At 45.8% G+C, this 20549-nt stretch overlaps 1 protein-coding gene across 1 annotated transcript in view; it reads left to right on the forward strand.

The window, feature by feature from the left end:
• Nucleotides 1-8604: 8604 nt before the first annotated feature.
• The window catches only part of LOC122554001 (photoreceptor outer segment membrane glycoprotein 2-like), a 26977-nt gene continuing 15032 nt past the window's right edge, over nucleotides 8605-20549 (forward strand). Inside the window, exons 1-2 of the mRNA XM_043698489.1 lie at nucleotides 8605-8691; nucleotides 11882-12577. Of these exons, the coding sequence (XP_043554424.1) occupies nucleotides 11997-12577 (581 nt within the window). The 5' untranslated portion in view covers nucleotides 8605-8691; nucleotides 11882-11996. The remainder of the gene's footprint in view (nucleotides 8692-11881; nucleotides 12578-20549) is intronic.

Consider the following 20549-nt stretch of genomic DNA (forward strand, 5'->3'; position numbering starts at 1 on the left):
TCTTAGCCTGCTTGGCACACTTTCCTCATTCCTGGGGAAGGGCTTATGCCCGAAACGTCGATTCTCCTGTTCCCTGGATGCTGCCTGACCTCCTGCGCTTTTCCAGCAACACATTTTCAGCTCTGATCTCCAGCATCTGCAGTCCTCCCTTTCTCCACCAAGAGATGATGGGCTACAATGATGTGCAGGGAAGAGAGTAACTGAGATTGTTAACCTTATAGAAAGATCTAACAGAGGTGACCAACATAATGAGGTTTGGAGACGCTGGTGTTGGACTGGGGTGACAAAGTTAAAAATCACACAACACCAGGTTATAGTCCAACAGGTTTAATTGGAAGCACTAGCTTTCGGAACGACGCTCCTTCATCAGGTGGTTGTGGAAAATAAGTCTGTAAGACACAGAATTTATAGCAAAGGTTTACAGTGTGATGTAACTGAAATTATATTTTGAAAAAGACCCGGATTGTTTGTTAAGTCTCATCTGTTAGAATGACCATGTTGGTTTCAGTTCTTTCATATGTAAATCGCAAAACCATTTTTTTAAGAAGTTACATTCTCAAGTGAATTTTAACAACTGATGTCATGTCGGCCCAGATAATGTACTGAAGGTATTAAGTCCCTGTGAGGCTGTCTGTGCCACAATGGTCAGACTGATTCTAATCTAAAAGATGGATTTACAGAATCTTACATGGATTCATGCAGTTTTTGAGCAAAGTAAAATATAATTCTGCAAGTACAAATTCATCCCAGAAACTTATATGTGTATGTGTGCATGTAAGTGTGTGTTTGTGGGGGGGGCTGGTGTTATGAGTGTTTGTGAGAGAATGTGTGTATGTGAGTGTAAAGGGGTATAAGTCTGTGAGAATGTATTGTGGGAATGTATGTGTGAGTGTATGAGGGAGGGTCTGCGTGAGTGTGTGTGTCCATCCGACTGTCTGTGTGCGTATAGTGCAATGGGGATCACCTGTAATGTGACATGAACCCAAGTCCCCATTGAGGCCATCACCATGGGTACCAAACTTGGCTATCAGCTCTGCTTGGCCACATTTCGTTGTTGCCTGTCCCGAAGTCTGCCTTGAAGGACGGTCACCCGAAGGTCCAAGGTCAAATGTCCTGGACCACTGAGGTGCTCCCCAACTGGGAGGGAACCCTCCTGTCTGTTGATTGTTGTGCGGTGCCCATTCATCCATTGCTGTGGCCTTTGCTCGGTTTCACCAACGTACCATGCCTCAGGGCATCCTTGCCTGCAGCGTATGAGATAGACAACGTTGGCTGCGTTGCGAGAGTACCTGTCACGTACACAGTAGGAGGTGTCCGTACCCGTAATGGTGGTATCCGTATCGACATTCTGACACAACCTGCAGCGTCCACCGTGACAAGGTTGTATGGTGTTGTCCTGAAAGCTGGCCAGTTTGCTACAAACAATGATCTGTTTGAGGTTTGGTGGTTGTTTAAAGGCGAGCAGTGGAGGTGTGGGGAAGGTTTTGCCGAGGTGCTCATCCTCACTGATAATGCGTTGCAGGCTGTGAAGACCATGGCGCAGTTGTTTGGCTCCTGGGAAGTACTGGACAATGAAAGGGTACCCTGTTGGTAGCAGCTCGTGTCTGTCTCCTGAGGAGGTCATTACAGGTGTGTGTGTGTGTGTGTGTGTGTGTGTGTGTGTGTGTGTGTGTGTGTGTGTACATGAGGACATGACACCAATTGTTAAAGTTCACTTGAGCATTTAAAAAACGTTTTGCAATTTATATATGAAAGAACATGTTCATTCTAAAAGATGAGACTTAAACAACCCAGGTCTTTTTCAATATACACTTTCAGTTACATCACACTGTAAACTTTTGCTATAAATTCTGTGTCTCACAATTGTGTACTCCACAATCACTGATGAAGGAGCGATGCTCCAAAAACTAATGCTTCCAATTAAACCTGTTGGACTGGTGTTGTGTGATTTTTAACATAATGAGAGATTTTGATGAAATAACTACAATGGATTTGTTAGCATGAATAAGGCAAATCACTTTCCACTGGCTGAAGGGTCAGTGGCAGGAGGATGCAGCATGAAAAATATTATTAAAAGTGTTGTTATTAAGCTGGACAGCATTCTGAAAAGAATTACCAGGATGTTGTTGTGAATGGAGGGTTTGAGCTATAAGGAAAGGCTGGATAGGTTGGGACTTTTTTTGCTGGAACATTGGAGTTGAGAAGAGACGAGGGAGCATGTTTTTAAGGTGAGAGGAGAAGGGTTTTAAAAAGATATGAGGGGCAACTATTTTGCGTATGGAACGAATTTCCAGGGAAACGACGGAAAGTAGAGTTGTAATGTTTAAAAGACATTTGGAAAAGTAGGAAATGTTGGAGGGAAATGGGCTAAGCACAGGCAGGTGGAACCGGTTTAGTTTGGGAACATGGTCGGCATGGACTGGTCGGCCTGAAGGTTCTGTTTCTGTGTTGTATGACTCGATGCAAAGAGCCAATAGGACATAGAGAGAAAATCCTTCAGGCCACAAATTATCTGGAATGCGGTTCCTGAAAGAAGCTGATCCAAAAACGTTTTCGGTAACTGGATAAATACTTACGGAAATAGGATGAAATGAATAACTCTTTGATAGAGCTGGCTCAGGAATAATTGGGTATATTGCCTCTGATTGTACTGTAAGATTTCACAACCTAGGTTCAGTATTTGTGCAGACACCCAACAGCAACCTCTAAGTAGGGACTGACCAACATTGGACTCCTAACATTGAAGGTTGAGGCCAGAACAAACACTGTAATGGGGATTGTATAAAGTAATAACTCTGAAACAGTAAATGTCGGAATCAGCATGAGAATCATATAGTGTGGAAAGAGGCTATTCAGCTCATCAACTCCATACTGATCCACCAAAGAGCATCTCACCCAGATCCACACCCCACCCTATCCCCGTTACCACGCATTTACCACGGCTAACCCTCCTAACCTACACATCCCTGGGCACTACAAGGCAAATTACTGTAGTCAATCCACCTAACCTGCACATTTTTGAATTGTGGGAGGAAACTAGAGCACCCGGCAGAAACCCACACAGACACGGGGAGAACATGCAAACTCCACACAGAAAGTCATCCAAGGCTGCAATCGAACCAGGTCCCTGAACGAAATGAAAAATGAAAGTCAAGTGAAGTTGATCAGAAGCCTTCCTCTACTTGTACTCCCGGGGGTCCTGCTGACGGCAAACTTATCACGAATACTTTACCTGCATCCTCTTACCCGACACCCTCATGACAATAGCAGCAGAGTTTTGGTATCTTCCACAAACTGAAGAAATAAAAAGAAAATGAGACGGATTCAATCCATTCACATCTGAACTAGAAATGAGGCTGGTCCTTTAGAAGTTTGTTCAATGTATCGTATCAGTTGCACGACACTGTGATCTTTTGCTAAACATTCTGTGTTTTATCTCCGAAAGCTAGTGCTTCCAAGTTGGACTATAACCTGGTGTTGTGTGTTTTTTTAAAACTTTATCCACCCCAGTCCAACGCCCACAACCCCACATCAGTGCTGAAGAAGTGAGCTTTCAACTTGATGTAGAACCGCCCCCTGGTGGAGACATATATGATGTTACATGCAGTTCCATTGGGAAATGTACATTGTGTACGCAGTAAAGATAGACAAAGAACTAATAGCGTAGAGTCCAGAGAAGGTTTACTAGGATTATACAAGGTGTGTTGAGACTTTCTTATCAGGAGATGATGAGTAGATTAGGCCCACACTCATTTGAGTTTAAAAGAATGAGAGATGACCTTATTGAAACATAGAAGATTCTTAGTGGATTCTTAGCCATAGAGTCATACCGCACACAAACAGGCCCTTCAGTCCACCATGATTTGAATGTGAACATAGGAGATATGGTTAGTACGTTTGCAGATGACATCTAAATTGGAGGTGTAATGGACAGTGAAGACGGTTACCTCAGAATACAACAGGATCTTGATCAGATGGACGGAGGAGTGGCAGATGGAGTTTAATTTAGATAAATGTCAGGTGCCACATTTTTTAGAATTAGAATCCCTACAGAGTGGAAGCAGGCCATTTGGCCCAACAAGTCCACACTACCTCTGTGAAAGAGTATCCCATCCAGACCCATTCCCCTACACTGAGTACTCTACATTTTCCCTAACTAATGTACCTAGCCTACACACTAAGGTAACTTACCATGGCCAATTCACTTAACGTGCACATCTTTGACTGTGGGAGGAAACCAGAGCACCCGGAGGAAACCCACGCAGACATGGGGAGAATATGCAAACTCCATGCAGACAGTTACCCGAGGCTGGAATCAAACCGGGACCCTGGTGCTGTGAGGCAGCAGTGCAAACCACTGAGTCATCGTGCCTCCAGAGAAAGTAAATCCAGCATATACAGACTCTACTCATAACTCATCCGAGGTAACAATCTGGTGAATCTCCTCTGCAGCCTCTCCAGCACAATCGCATCTTTCTGACAATGTGATACTGGAAAAGCACAGCCAGTCAGGCAGCATCCGAGGCACAGGAGAGTCGATATTTTGGGCATAAGCCTTTCATCAGCCCTTCATCTTCAGCATCCACAGTCCTCACTTTCTCCATGTCCTTCTGACAGTGTGGCAAACAGAACTGCACAGAGTTTTCCAGGTGTGGTCTAACCAATGTTTTATAAAGGCATAACAAGACTTGTTTGCTCCTATATTCTCTGTTCTGGCAAGAGGACAAGCCATATGCCTTCTTCACCATCCTGTCTTCCTGTGCTGACACCTTCAGGGGACCAATGTCCCTTTGTTTCTCAGTACTCCCTAGGGACCTACCATTCATTGTGGATGTCCTTCCCTTATTGAATGTTCCAAAATGCTTATCAGGATTAAATTCCATCTGCTATTACTCTACCCATTTACCAGCTTATCAACATCTGACTGAGTCCATCCTCCTCATTGTCAATAAAGACACCAATTTTTGTGTCATCTGCAAATTTACTAATCAATTTACTAATTTGGCACACTGGCCTTCATCAGTCAGAGCATTGAGTATAGATTTGGGAAGTTATGTTGCAGTTGTACAGGACATTGGTGAGGCTGCACTTGGAGTGTTGTGTTCAGTTTTGGTCACCTTGCTACAGGAAGGATGTTATTAAACTGGAAAGAGTGCAGGAGAAATTTACAAGGATGTTGCCAGGACACAAGAGTCTGAGTTATAGGGAGACGCTGGACAAGCTAGGGCGTTTTTCTTTAGAGCATAGGAGACTGAGGGGTGATCTTACAGAAGTGTATAACATCATGAGAGGCATGGATAGGGTGAATGCACTTAGTCTTTTTCCCAGGGTTGGGGAATCGGGGACGAGAGGGCATCAGTTTAAGTTTAGAGGGGAAAGAATAAAAGGGAACCTGAGGGGCAACTCTTTTTATACAGAGGGACGTCCACATATAGAATGAGCTGCCAGTGGAAGTGGTTGAGGTGGGTACATTAACAACATTTAAAAGGCATTGGGACAAATACATGGATAGGAAAGGATTAGAAGGATATGGGTCAAGTGCAGGGAAATGGGGTTAGCGTGGATGGGCATTTTGATTGGCATGTACCAGTTTGAGCCAAAGGGCCTGTCTCTGTGCTGTAGGACTCTACGTCTCTGTGGTCAGCATCTATGAGTTGGACCAAAGGGTCTGTTTCCATGCTGCACATCTCTATGACTCTATGACTCTCTGCCTTCTACATTCACATCCGAGTTGTTAACGTATTTAACAAAAGTAAGTGTCCCCTCACCGACCCCTGTGGCTGCAGACTTCCAGTCACTAAAACAATCCTCCACTATTGCTCTTTGCTTCCTGCTTACAAGCCAGTTTGGACTGATTTGCCAACTTGCCTTGAATCCCATCTTTCCCAGCCTTCCATGTGGGACCTTGTCAAAGGTCATTCTGAAGGCCATGTAAACCACATCATCTCATATAGTCATAGAGTCATAGAGGCATACAGCATAGAAACAGGCCATTCAGCCCAACTTGTCCATGCTGACCAGGTTTCCTAACCTAATCTAGTCTTATTTGCTCGCATTTGTCTCATATTCCTCTAAACCTTTCCTATCCATATACTTGCCCAAATGTCTTTAAAATGTTGTAATTGTGCCCACCTCTACCACTTCCTCTGGCAGCTTTTTCCACTCTCTGTGTGACAAAATTGACCGTAATGTCCCTTTTAAATCTTTCCCCCCTCATCTTAAATCTATGCCCTCTAGCTTTGGACTCTCTTAAGTTGATTATTCACCTTATCTATGTCCCTCATGATTTTATAAACCTCTATAAGGTCACGCCTCAGTCTCTAACACTCTAGAAAAACAATGACCCAGCCTATCCAGCCTTTCCTTATAATTCAAACCTTCCAATCTTGGTAATATCCTTTTTTCTTGCACCCTTTCCAATTTAATAAGATCCTTCCTGGAGCAGGGAGATCAAAATTGACTGCAGTACTCCAAATGTGGCCTTACAGTGTCATGTACAATCACAGCGTAACATCCCAACTTCACTATCCCCATCGAGATATTTAGCCACCTTTTCAAAAAATTCCATTACTCAGACAAGATCTCCCTCTAACAAATCCATGCTGACTATCCCTGACCAATTCTTGCCTTTCTAGTCCTGTTTCTCTGAATCTTTTCCAATAATCTACCTATCACTGGCATCTGGCTAATTTGTATGTAATTATCTGGCCTATCCCTGCTGCCCTTCTTGGACGAAGGAACCACATTAGCGATCTTCCAGTCATCTGGCACTTCACTTGTGGCTAATGAAGTATTGAATGTTTCCACCAGGGCACGAAGATGTAGGTGCTGAAGGGTTGTAACCCCTTGTGGCAGAGACTAGGGGCAGAGGACATAATTGACCAGGGGTCATACATTTAAGACAAATGGGGAGGAACTTCTTCGCATGGACTGTCGTGAATCTGTGGAATTCTTTACCACAGAGGTCCTTCAAGGCTGGGTGGCTAAGTACAGTCAAGGCTGACATTTGCAATCTGTTCAGGAATCAAGCGTTATGGGGAAAAGGCCAGAGAGTAGAGTTGAGGGTTAGCAGATCCGCTATGATTTCCTCAAATGGCAGAACAGTTTCAATGGACTGAGTGGTCCACTTCTGCTCCTACATTTTTATGGTCTTACATGTGCCAATTGAGGGTCAGCTTTTGCCAGCACTGTTAGCATGACACTTCCAGGAACAAAACGAGAATGTTTACAGCGCCAGACAGCTTTCAAACATCCAGTGTAACTATAGCTGTGACGTTGGACTGGACCCATTGGGATTAGATCTTTTACTGACCTGCTTCTGCAGGTAATTCCTGTGTTTGATCATGAAGCACTGTCTCCTAAGCTGCAAATTTATAAACACTGCTACGGCTGGTTACAAAATGTCTCTGCAATGCTTGGATCCAGTTTAGGAAAATCCCATTTACCGTTTCTCAAAGAACAATAACGAATTGTAGCTAAAAACCAGAAGAACTGCAGATGCTGTAGATTAAAAACAAAAACAGAAATTGCTGCAAAAGCTCAATAGGTCTGGCATCACCCGTGGAGGGAAATCAGAGTTAATGCTTCGGGTTGAGTGACCCTTCCTCTGAACTCCAGTTGTTTGTAACGGGAAAGCGCCGACCAATATCTAGACTAAATGAGGAACGTGGTTTGCAGAGTTGTTGTGGGGTTGAGAAAGAAGGCGATGATTGGACTCCGTGTTGGGATATATGTGTGCATCAGGGAAGGTTAGACTGAGGTTAGGCTACACGTGGTAGGATATCACCATTTGTTGTTGACACTCAGATTTGGCGAACTAGATGGATGGGCACCTAAGCAGTAGTTGAGACAGATTAATGATCAAAACCTTTAACGGCAACACGTTCAGTTTCACCAACATCATTTATCTCCTGCTGATGTACATTAATGACATACTGTGCTAAAACAAACAACCTGAGAACTGGGCATGTGATGGTTTGGGCTTGTAAGAATAATGATTTTTCCATAAGAAATAATGTTTGTGTGTGGTGTGTGTCTCTTCGCTTTTGTCTGTGTCTGTTTGCATCTTTGTGGACCTCAGTCTGTGGGTAGGCGTGTCTGTTTGCATCCGTGTATACATGTGTACTTATCGTTGTTTGTGTGTGTGTGTGTATATACCTATCGCTGTCTAGGTTTGTGTATGTGGCTGTGTGTTTTTGTGCGTGTCTGTCTGTCTCTGTGCGTCGGCCCTTCAATCTGTTTCAATAACTCTGTGCTGCTTGAAATATCTGTGTTTATGTGACTGACAAAGATTGTTGGTCGCCTCTCTCTCTCCCCCCCCCCACCACCTCCCCAAGCTCCATTATTCTGTTTGAGTTGAATGCCATCTGCTGAGCGAAGTCAGTAGATGTGGATGCTACAATAATTCAACAAATAACATTTAAAGAATGAACAAGAAGTCTATGACTTTCTTTCATCTCACAGCTGCCACCTACTCTGAAACATTTCGTGAATACCAATAGAGCTTTTGCATTGTTGTCAAGAAAGGGTTTGGGTTATTACTGAGGGATTAGAGCTGAACCAATTCCATTAGGTGATGATTAGCACTGGGCAAAGTAGAGAGATCAGGCTCCAGTCAAAGACTCGACCCCAGTGCTTACAGCTGATCAATTTGCAAGCGTCGAATATATGAATTCCCAACTATCTGGAGAGGTTCGTTTATTACTTTTTTACATGAATGTTCGCGCATGCTTCAAGACTAAATAAAGATAATGGTCAAATTAAGAGAGGTTTTGATAGAATAATGTGAGGTGGATCGGTTCCCACTGTCTGGAGGGTCAGTAGCTAAAAGGCGCACATTCTCGACAAGATCACTTCAAAATAATTGGCAAAGTAAACCAGAGAGGGTGGGGAAGTATCGGTTTTGCACGCAAGAATGCTAGAAGCAGGTTCGATACTAGCCTCTGAAAGGAAACTGCATTTATCTTTAAGGTGCAAAAATTTGACGGGTTTGGAAAAGAGTAGGGGTGTGGGACCAGTTTGAACAGATCTTCCAAAAAGCTGACATGGGAATGGGGAGCCAAATGGTCTTGTTTTTTGAATTGAATTGAATTTATTGTCACGTGTACTGAGGCACGGTGAAAAGCTTTGCCTTGCGAGCAATACAGGCAGATCACAGAGTTAAGTAGTATAGATAATAAATAATAGGTAAAATGGTGGCAAAAGCAAAAATGGAGATATAGGCGAATGTTAAGAGTTTGTGAGTCCATTCAGTATTCTAACAATGTTAGGGTAGAAACTGTTTTGAAACCGGCTGGTGTGTGAGTTCAGGCTTCTGTACCTTCTGCCTGATGGTAGAGGTTGTAGAAAAACATTGCCAGGGTGGGATGGATCTTTGAGGATGCTGGCAGCCTTTCCTTGACAGCGGGCCTGGTAGATGGATTCTATAGATGGGAGGTTGGCCTTTGTGATTTGCTAGGATGTTGCCTGGTATGGAGGGAAGGTCTTATGAGGAAAGGCTGAGAGACTTGAGGCTGTTTTCATTAGAGAGAAGGTCGAGAGGTAACTTAATAAGGCATACAAGATGATCAGAGGATTAGAAAGGGTGGACAGTGAGAGCCTTTTTCCTTGGATGGTGATGGCTACCTGTTACACTCTCTGTAACCATCTCTGATCTTGAATGGTACAGTTGCTACACCAGGTAGTGATACATCCAGACAGAATGTTCTCAATGCTGCACTATAGAAGTTGGCAAGGTGCCATGTGATTCTGTTTAGTGTGAATAGAAGCAATGCCACCTCAAACCATATTTTATATTGACTGAGTATCCTCCCTAGTTGGCATGCCTACTGCAGAAGTTTCTGTATTAAAACTATATTATGTTTCTATATTCAGCATTCAAAAGTCCTGACAGGGTCAGATTCAACCTCACCATCCTCCTTATCTCTCAGGCACCAGGTTCTGGTAATGTAGGATAGATGGCCCCCTTTGGACTGTTAAGTCAGGGGGTATGGGATGTGGAATCCCTTACTGAAGAGAGGGGAAAGGGAAGGTTGGTGGGGAGTGGGACGGATATCTGCACTCTCGGATCCCACCAAGTCAACATTCCAAGTAGCAGCAACCCAATTCTATCTGCCTTGTTAGACTTTACAAGCTTCTTTTCCATCTTGCTTTTCCATTATACCTATTTAAAGCATCTCTGAAGCCACCTTTCATTCCTATAGTTTACTATTGTGACCCTCTATGGCCCTTGCACTTTTATCCGCTTTGTCTATTAATCACAACCGTCTTGTTATTTAGTAGGAGAAACAAGTGTACAGAGTATTTCTTAAATAGTGAGAAGTTAGAAAGGGACCTTGGTGTCTTTGTTGATAACTGAAGGCTAACATACAGGTACCACAAGCTAATAGGAAAGCTAAAGGATCATTAACCTTTATTGGAAGAGGATTTGAATACAGGAGTAATGAAATCTTGCTCCAATTGTTATGGGATTATTTATAGGAACTGTGTTGCAGGAAAGATACTATTGCCATAGAAGGAGTGCAGTGAAGGTTTGCAAGACTTAGTCCTGAGATGGTGGAGTGTCCTATGAAGAGAGATTGGCCAAACTGGGCCTGTATTCTCTAAATGCTTCAGAAAATGAGAAGTGATCCATGTGCATAGATCCCTGAAAGTTATCAGGGTTGATAGGGTTGTTAAGATGGCATACGGTGTGTTAGCTTTTACTGGGAGAAGGATTGAGTTTCAGAACCATGAAGTCATGTTGCAGCTATACAAAACTCTGGTGCGGTCGCACTTGGAAGTATTGCATACAATTCTGGTCGCTGCATTATAGGAAGGATGTGGAAGTTTTGGAAAAGGTTCAGAGGAGATTTACTAGGATGTTGCCTGGTATGGAGGGAAGGTCTTATGAGGAAAGGCTGAGAGACTTGAGGCTGTTTTTATTAGAGAGAAGGTCGAGAGGTAACTTAATAGAGGCATACAAGATAATCAGAGGGTTAGATAGGGTGGACAGTGAGAGCCTTTTTCCTCGGATGGTGATGGCTAGCACGAGGGGACATAGCTTTAAATTGAGGGGTAATAGATATAGGACATGTCAGAGGTAGGTTCTTTACTGACAGAGTAGTCGGGACGTGGAACACCCTGCCTGTAACAGTAGTAGACTCGCCAGCTTTAAGGGCATTTAAATGGTCATTGAGTAAACATATGGATGAAAATGGAATAGTATAGATTAGATAGGCTTCAGATTGGTTCCACAGGTCGGCGCAACACTGAGGGCCGAAGGGCATGTACTGCGCTGGAATGTTCTATGTTTTATGATCACATTGAAACTTGCAAAATACTGAAAGGGACAGACTGGGTCGATGCAGGTAAAATGTTTCTCCTGGCTGGGGAGACTGGAACCAGAGGGCACAATTTGAAAATAAGGGACATGGGGTCTGAGATGGGTCTGAGATGAGGAGATTTCTTTGACTTAGAGGGTGGTGTACCTCTGGAATGCTTTACCACTGAGGGCTGTGGAAGATCAGTCCTTGAGCAAAATGTAGAGATCAATCAGTTACTGCTTCCCAATGGTATAGGGGATGGGGTAAATGAAGGTTATTGAATGTGTTCAATCAGCCAGGATTCGATTGAATAGAGAGGCACGTTCAGTGGACTGAATGGCCTATTCATGTTCTTACGTTCCCATTACAGACTGTTAATTGTCTGGAAGATCATCACCGCTACCTCTTGCAGTTCCTTCTGCTTTTATTGAAAAGAATATGTTTTGTGGTTCAAAGTTATTGATGAAAAATTAAAAGGACATCTTGAAATGTTGAGAATGCTCACTTACGCATGACTTTCACAGAAACAATTGATGAAGGATTGTAAACGGTGTGAGTAATGAATTTATCTTTGCCAGGGAAGCACCCACTTACTGGTGAGCTCACCTTGCGAGGACAGAGCCCCTGCCACCTGACCTGCCCATCATCTCTTCACACCCAAGCAGAGTCGGACAGCCCTCCTCTGGCTCAGCCATGGCAGTTCTAAGAGTGTCGTTCACAAAGAGCAGAAGGAACAAACTAGCCCAGGTGCTGTGGATCTTAAACTGGGTGTCAGTCGTGATGGGCCTGGTTCTGATCATCTTGGGAGCTTTCCTGAAAATGGAGATCGGGAAACACAGGGAGGTAATGGTCAGCCGAGGGGCAGATTCGATCCCACACATGTTGCTGGCCGTGGGAGCCATTGCCTGTGGCATCAACTTCCTGGGGAGCAAGATCTGCCATGATTGTTCGGACAGCCAGCGGTTCACTCGCTGGAGGTTGGCCATGCTTCCTTATGTCATCTGCACTTTCTTCTTTACCTTCTGCATCCTTGCTGGGGCATTGGTGTGCTATACCATGAAGAGCTCCCTGGAGGAATCTCTCCACCTGGGCCTCAAGCGAGCTATGAGTTTTTACAAGGACACTGACACCCCCGGGCTCTGCTTCATGAAGAAGACTATGGATGAACTGCAGTTCAAGTTTCACTGCTGTGGGAACAATGGATTCAGGGACTGGTTTGAGATCCAGTGGATCAGCACACGTTACTTGAACTTGAACTCCAAAGATGTTCAGAAGTAAGTAGACAGGGAAATGGGCAGCAAACGTTTGGAAACTCAAACAATGCACTTTAATGGAGCGGCATGGTGGCTCAGTGGTTAGCGCTGCTGCCTCACAGCGCCAGGGACCTGTGTTTGAATCTAGCCTCAGGCGACTGTCTGTTTGGAGTTTGCACATTCTCCGTGTGTCTGCATGGGTTTCCTCTGGGTGCTCTGGTTTCCTCCCACAGGTCAGGTGAATTGGCCATGACAAATTGCCCATAGGGTTAGGTGTATTAGTCACATGGAAATGGGTCTGGTTGGGTTACTCTTCAGAAGGTCAGTGTGGACTTGTTGGACTGAAGGGCCTGTTTCCACTCTGCAGGGAATCTAATCTAAAAACTCTGACAAATGTGAGGACCTTATTTCTTAACTTCTTTCATTTTCCTAATATTAGTTTCAATTTGTATTTTGATCGTTCATATTAAGCCTTTCAGTTTCCTTTCCTTCACCGCAACGTCTTTATTCCTTCAAGGGATAGCGCCGTCGATATAATTAAACTGAGGCACTCAATTGGCGTTATTCAGAGGGATGCTAAGAGTCAGCCATATTGTTGTGGGTCTGGAGTCACATGGAGGCCACATCAGAGTAAGGACATTAGTGAATTGGATATTTTACAGCAATGGTCACCATTCCTGATGCTAGCTTTATAGGTTTAATCAAATGAAAATTAAATTCCACCAGCGACTATAATTTGGATTCAAACCCATTTGACCTGGGCTTCTGGATTACTGGTCCAATGATGTTATCACCTGGCCACATCCTTGCCCTGGAGAAAGTGGGGACTGCAGGTGCTGGAGATCAAAGTCGAGCGTGTGGTGCTGGAAAAGCACAGCAGGTCAGGCAGCATCCAAGCAACAGGAGAATTGACGTTTTGGGCATAATCCCTTCATCAGCTATCCTTTAAGATTTCCTAATGAAGGGCGTGTGCCCAAAGGATTGACTCTCCTGCTCCTTGGATGCTGCCTGACCGGCTGAGCTTTTCCAGCACCACACTATCAACCCACATCCTTGCCCTGATTCATTTAGTGCGGCTCCTGGTCTAATTATAATTTTCCTTTTGTCCTCATTCTGTAAGCAGTAAGAACAGGTTGACCAGGGGAAATTATAAATGAAGACAGAATACAAGAATCAGGAGGTTTGCTGTGTCTTTATTAAGGAGAAAGTGAGGTCTGCAGATGCTGGAGATTAGAGCTGGAAATGTGTTGCTGGAAAAGCGCAGCAGGTCAGGCAGCATCCAGGGAACAGGAGAATTGACGTTTCGGCCATAAGCCCTTCTTCTGGAATGAGGAAAGTTTGTCCAGCAGGCTAAGAGAATGGAGGTGGGATGGAGGTGGTAGGTCAGAGAGGAGGGTGGAGTGGATAGGGAGAAAGGAAGGTAGGCAGGTAGGACAGGTCATAGGGATGGTGCTGAGCTGGAAGGTTGGAACTGAGGTGAGGTAGGGAAAGAGGAAATGAGGAAACTGGTGAAATCCACATTGATGCCCTGGGGTTGGAGGGTCCCAAGGCAGAAGATGAGGCGTTCTTCCTCCAGGCGTCGGGTGGTGAGGGAGCAGGGTTGGAGGAGGCCCAGGACTTGCATGTCCTCAGCAGAGTGGGAGGGGGAGTTGAAAGTATGTCTAGTAGCTGACAGCTTGATAACTAAAAGACACAGGTGACAGGTGAATAACGAGTCTAGGCATGAGGTTAAGGCCTTGTCAGGCAGTGTTATGATCTGGAAGATGGAAGTGAGGACTGCAAATGCTGGAGATCAGAGTTGAGAGTGTGGTGCTGGAAAAACACAGCGGGTCAGGCAGCATCCGAGGAGCAGGAGAGTTGACAGTTCGGGCATAAGCCCTTCATCAGGGATGCAAAAACCTGGTATGGTGGTGGATACAGGTTCAATAGTAACCTCCAGATGTGGCAACAGCTGAAGGAGAAAGAAAATAACAGGGACAAAATTGAACAGGAGTAGACTGAGGTGCAGAGGGATTTAGGTGTTGTGGTGCATGAGTGACAAAAAGCCAGTTTGCAGATACAGCACGTAATCAGGAAAGGTAATGGGATGCTGTCCTTTATTATAAGGAGAGTTGGACATAAAAGTGAAGGTGTACAGGATCTTGGTGAGATCACATCTCGAATGTCATGTGCAATTTTGGTCTCCTGATTTAAGGAAGGATGTAAATACATTGGAGGTGGTTCAGAGGAACTTTATTAGAGCGATACCTGGAATTAATTGGTTGTTTCATCAGGAAAGGTTTGATATGCTCAGCTCATTTCCACTGGAGTTCAGCAAAGTGAGGGGCGATTTGATTGAAGTGTGTAAGGTCCTCGATGGTCCCAACAAAGTAGACGTGGACAGAATGTTTCTTCTTCTGGGTGGTCTGAAGCTAGTGGGTCACTGTTTAAAACTTAGGGCCCAAACCTGGTCTTTCAGAATCCTTACATGTCGAGCTCTCCAATGCTGGAAACACCATTCCCAGTTGTGGCCTGTTCCTGCTGAACACCCAGGTCTTACAACTGGCCAAACTAATCTTGTGTGTTTAGGAATCCCTGAGCTCCTGGGGAGTCCCTATTTCATGTTATCTGGGATTGTTACCTGCAGGAACAGGACTCAGAAGGAAGCATCAGTGGGAAGGGTGCATGGAAGAGGATCATTTTCCAGAAATGCGCAGAAGCAATGGCCCCAGCCGGCTGGGGCACCATCACCTCAGCCGTACCATCTACAAGTCATTCCCCGGTATTGGTGTTTCTGTCCCTTTAAGGGTGGAGAACCTAGCACACACACATACCGCTAGCAACACCCCCAAGTCACACCCCACCCAGGAATTGTCGTAAGACCATAAGATATAGGAGCAGAATTAGGCCATTTGGCCCATTGAGTCTGTTCCATCATTCGATTGTGGCTGATATGTTTCTCAACCCCATCCTCCCACCCTCTCCCCGTAACCCTTGATCCCATTACTAATGAAGAACTTATCTATCGCTGTCTTAAATACAGCCAATGACTGGGCCTCTCTGTGACAATAAGTTCCACCCTCAGGCTGAAGAAATTCCTCCTCATCTCAGTTCTAAAGAGTCATCCCCTCACTCTGAAGCTGCACCCACGGGTCATACTCTCTCTTACTATTGGAAGCACTTCCTCCATGTCCACTGTATACACGCCTCTCAATATTCAGTAGGTTTCAATTAGATGCCCCCTTCATCCATCAAGTACAGGCCCAGAGTCTTTAACCGCTCCTCATATGACAAGTCTTTCATCCCCGGGCTCATTCTTGTAAACCTTCTCTGGACACCCTCCAAGGCCAGCACACCCTTCCTTAGATACGGACCCCAAAAGTCCTCACAATATTCTGAATGCGATCTGACCAAAGACTTATACAGCCTCAGCAGTACGTCTCTGCTCTTGTATTCTGGCCTTCACAAAATGAATACTAATATTGAATTTGCCTTCCAGATTGCAAACTGAAGTTGTACTCCTAAGTCCCATTTGTGCTTCAGATTTATGAAGCTTTTCCCCATTCAGAAAATAGCCGATACCTCTATTCTTCCTCCCAAAGTGCATATCGTCACAGTTTGCCACATTGTATTCCATCTGCCACTTTGTTGCCCACTCTCCTAGCCTGTCCAAGTCCTTCTGCAGTCTTCCCTGGCTCTCCAACATCACCTGTACCTTCATCTTATGACATCTGGAAAGTTAGCAAACATGTCCTCAGTTCCTTTGCCCAGAACATTCATGTATAACTGTTTGCTAAATGTCGTTTACTGACTCCTGATCCACTTCATTCTCCAGAATCAGATTCATAAATAAGTTCTCATTGTGTCAGAAACATATTGATTCAGAAAATTCTCCCGAACACATTCAGGAATTCATGACCCACTCTGCCCTTTACGTCGCTTCTACCCATGCCTATGTTAGAATAATAAAGTTCTCCCACTATAATTATTCTGTAGCTTATGGTACTCAGTAAATTCTCTGTGAATTTCCTCCTCTATTTCTTGGGTAGCCTCTAGAATGAAGCCAGTTCTAAAATACTACAAACTGCTTACACTACAACTACTTCCCATGTTGGCATTATTTTATTTATTTATGGGAAGTGGGCATTCCTGGCTGGCTAACATTTACCCGGCTGTCCCTAGTTGCCCCTTGAGAAGGTGTCGGTGAGCTGCCTTCTTGAACTGCTGCTGTGGGTGGTCTCCCAGGAATGAAGGAATAGCTGAACAGGTTGGAGGATATGAATGTTTGGGGCAGAAACCAACATACCTGTGGAAGGAGAGGTATTGTTTTCACTCTGCAGTTAAAAAAAAGCAGCCCAAACCTGCAGACAGCCAGTTCATTTCACCTCATCAGTTGCTGTAAGCTGTGATTTTTAAAAAATTAATAAATCAGAAACTTTTATAAGTGTGAATCAGTCACCCTGAGCAAACAAGTGAAAGTACCTTGTGTTGAGTAAAATACAAGTTGAAATGACTCGACAGAGTCACCAAGTTAGCTTTTATTGACACGTGGAGAGTCCTTGACACTGATCCAGCTCTGAGAGTGAGCAGAACCCCTAACACTCCTGTTTATTTTTATTTTATTGAACAGTACAAAATACAGCTGACAAAAAACAGAAAACAGCAGTTCACAAAAAAATCCCCACCACGTACAGGGGAAGGGGCGGCAAAGCCAAACCCCAAACCCTACCGTTCAACCAGTTCTCAGGGAAATGAGGACAAACCTCAAATCCCAATTTCAGTAAAAAGATAACGGCAACAAACACAAACAAGGCAGTGCAACCAAATGAGAAACAGTGCATCGAACACAGACCCAATACAGCTGTAAAAAACAAGACACCTGACACCTCGTCTGCACCACATACTGATCAGACTGTCCTTGGCGAGCCTTCCTGCAGGACAGCCAGCCTTCCAGTCTTAGGCCGCCCTGCGTTCTGACCAATTCTCCCCAGGCCTGCTTTCCTCCAGGCCGGTCATCGACCACCCAGCTCCCAGTCGCCCCGCATATTGACCGATCTACCCCGGTCCACTTTCCTACGAGCTGGTTGTTGGCTTTCCAGTCTCCGGCTGGTCTGCATACTGACTAACCCTCCCAGCCCACTTTCCTCCAGCAACTGGCTCCCAGTCACCTCACATACTAACCAAACCACCTCCCCGACCTGCTTTCCTACAATCACGCTGTTGGCCTTCTAGCACCTGGCCGCCCCACGTACTGACTGACCATTTCCCCTGGCCAGCGTTCCTATGGACCAGATATCGGCTGACCGGTCCACCCCCGGTCGGCCGCCTGGCTCAGCCTCCCCACATACCGACCGGCCTGCCCTATACCAGCTTTCCTGCAAGGACACTATGCGTTTCCTGACCTCGCCCACCCTGCTCCTCCCGGCCTGCTTTCCTCCAGGCCGGTCATCAACCCTCCGGCCCTCAGCCAGCTCACATACTGGCTGCCCCTCTCCTGACCAGTTTTCCTGTGGACACGCTGTCGGCTGCCTTGACCCCAGCCACCCAGCGTACTAACAGTCCCTGCGTTCCCTCAGGCCGGTTATCAACCCTTCAGCTCCCGGTTTCCCCATGTACTGACTCGCCCACCTTGGCCCATACTCAAACACAATTAAATACAAAACGCACATACAGCAACTGAATTCACAAAATCCTCACAACACAGTTTCCAGTACCAAGGCAGAGTCCACGCCACACACGCAGGTGTTCAGTCTTCACAGAGGCCTGGTCCATCCAGAGGACCAGGCCCACTCACATCAGTACACAGTACATCGTAAAGGTGCCGTTAACTCACAGGGATTTGGCCCATTCCCAAAGGCAGAGTCCACTCCAGGATGCAGCAATTACTCACCTCCCCCACGCACACCCAGGTGTTCAGTTTTTACAGAGGCCTAGTCACCCACAAAGAGCCAGGCCTACCCATAACAGGGACAGCTTGTCTGGAAAGGTGTGTTTTCTCAGAGGCCCAGTCCGAACGCCAAAAAAAAGTGAAAGCACATTCAAAAAAAGTAAACCAGAGTGCAAGGGCTAAGTCCTGCTGTAAAATCATCATCGTCCTTTTCTCAAAGTAAAGGAGAGAAAGAGTAACACAAAGGCTGTAACCAGCCAGTGAAACAACAGTTTCCTAATGAGAACTGAGCTACACCTGTAACACACTGATTGCTTAAATCAGCCAGTTCCAGAATCAATCCTCGATTTAAAAAAAAGGAATACCAGTTAACAAACTGACTGTATATTCTGGATCAGTGGTGCTGGAAGAGCGCAGCAATTCAGGCAGCATCCGAAGACAGGCAAAAATCGACGTTTCGGGCAAAAGCCCTTCATCAGGAATTATTCCTGATGAAGGGCTTTTGCCCGAAACGTCGATTTTGCCTGTCCTCGGATGCTGCCTGAATTGCTGTGCTCTTCCAGCACCACTGGTCCAGAATCTGGTTTCCAGCTTCTGCAGTCATTGTTTTTACCAAACTGACTGTGTAAACCAGCCAGTTCAGCAATCAGGTTTCCTCCCCCAAAAATAAACAGAAACCAACAGCGTCAGTAACTCACTGGATGTGGGCAGCCAGCTCAGAGTCAGTCCGGTCCCTGACACAAATGGAGAGTCCTTCACCACTGATCCAGCTCCGTCAGTACCAGCTCTCAGAGTGACCAGAACCCCTGACACTCCTGCTTTTTTTCCTCATTTTTTTTGTTATTTTCCCCCAGTCCACTGCCTAACAGCGGTACTGCTTATTTTTCCCCAGCGCCCATGTCAGGTGAGTGCATGTGTGAGACACAGTGAAGGACACAAGGTGCACGAATTTTTATTCAGTTTCCACCACCAGGAAGAAAGGAAACACCCGAGTGGCCAGTGACAAAGCAGTGCCCTTCACATCAAAGGGCAGTGCTGTGTGATCAAACAGTGAAGGGGAGGGTAGGGACTAAATCAAAATAGAGTTGGAGGGGGAAATAATGCACTCCACTCACTGCGGCACCCACCTCCCCCTGAACAACTCCAGGGTGTCAGGAGACAACGGGTGCTCCTTCTCCAGGGACACCCAGACATGGACACAATTGCGGAAGAGGGGCAGGCAGTCGGCCATAACAACACCCTCCACGGCCCGCTGCGTTGACCTGTTTATGGACAGTTTGACGAGGCCCAGGAACACTCCTGTTTTTTTCTTCTCTCTTTCTTTTTTTATATACAAAGGTGCACGAATCTTTATTCAATTTCCACCACCAGGAAGATAGGAAAACACCCAAGTAGCCAGTGACAAGCAGTGTCCTTCACATCAAAGGGCAGTGCTGTGTGATCAAAACAGTGAAGGGGAGGGTAGGGACTAAATCAAAATAGAGTTGGAGGGGGAAATAATACACTCCACTCCCTGCGGTGCCCACCTCTCCCTGAACAACTCCAGGGTGTTGGTGGACACCGCGTGCTCCTTCTCCAAGGACACCCGGGCTCTAACGTAACCGGGAAGAGGGGCAGGCAGTCGGCCCTAACCACCCCCTTCATGGCCCGCTGCCTGGACCTGTTTGTAGCCAGTTTGGCCAGGCCCAGGAGCAGACCCACGAGGTAGTCTTCAGAGCTGCCCTCCCTCCTCCGTACCGGGTGCCCGAAGATCAGGAGCGTGGGACTGAAGTGCAACCAAAAACAGAGGAGGAGGTTTTTGAGAAAATCAAAAAAAAAAGTGCAAACGCCCACACCCAATATACACGTGGGCCACGGACTCCACAGAACAAGCAGTTGGGCTGGGAGTCCGTGAACCACTGCAATCTGCGGTTGCAGGGGGCCGCAGCGTGCAGCACCCTCCACCCCAGATCCCCGAGAGAAAGGGGGAGGACTCCCGCGGAGAGAGCCCTCCACTGGGGATCCCCACCGCCCGGTGGCAAATGGGCACGCCAAGGCGTGTCCGGACGGTGGATGAGGGAGAAGAGGTGGACGGTGTGCAGCAGCAGTCGGTACAGGGCTCTCCTTTTCACCTCCCTAAACAAAACA

This window comes from Chiloscyllium plagiosum, chromosome 10, assembly GCF_004010195.1.
Source record: "Chiloscyllium plagiosum isolate BGI_BamShark_2017 chromosome 10, ASM401019v2, whole genome shotgun sequence".
NCBI classification, from domain to species: Eukaryota; Metazoa; Chordata; class Chondrichthyes; order Orectolobiformes; family Hemiscylliidae; genus Chiloscyllium; species Chiloscyllium plagiosum.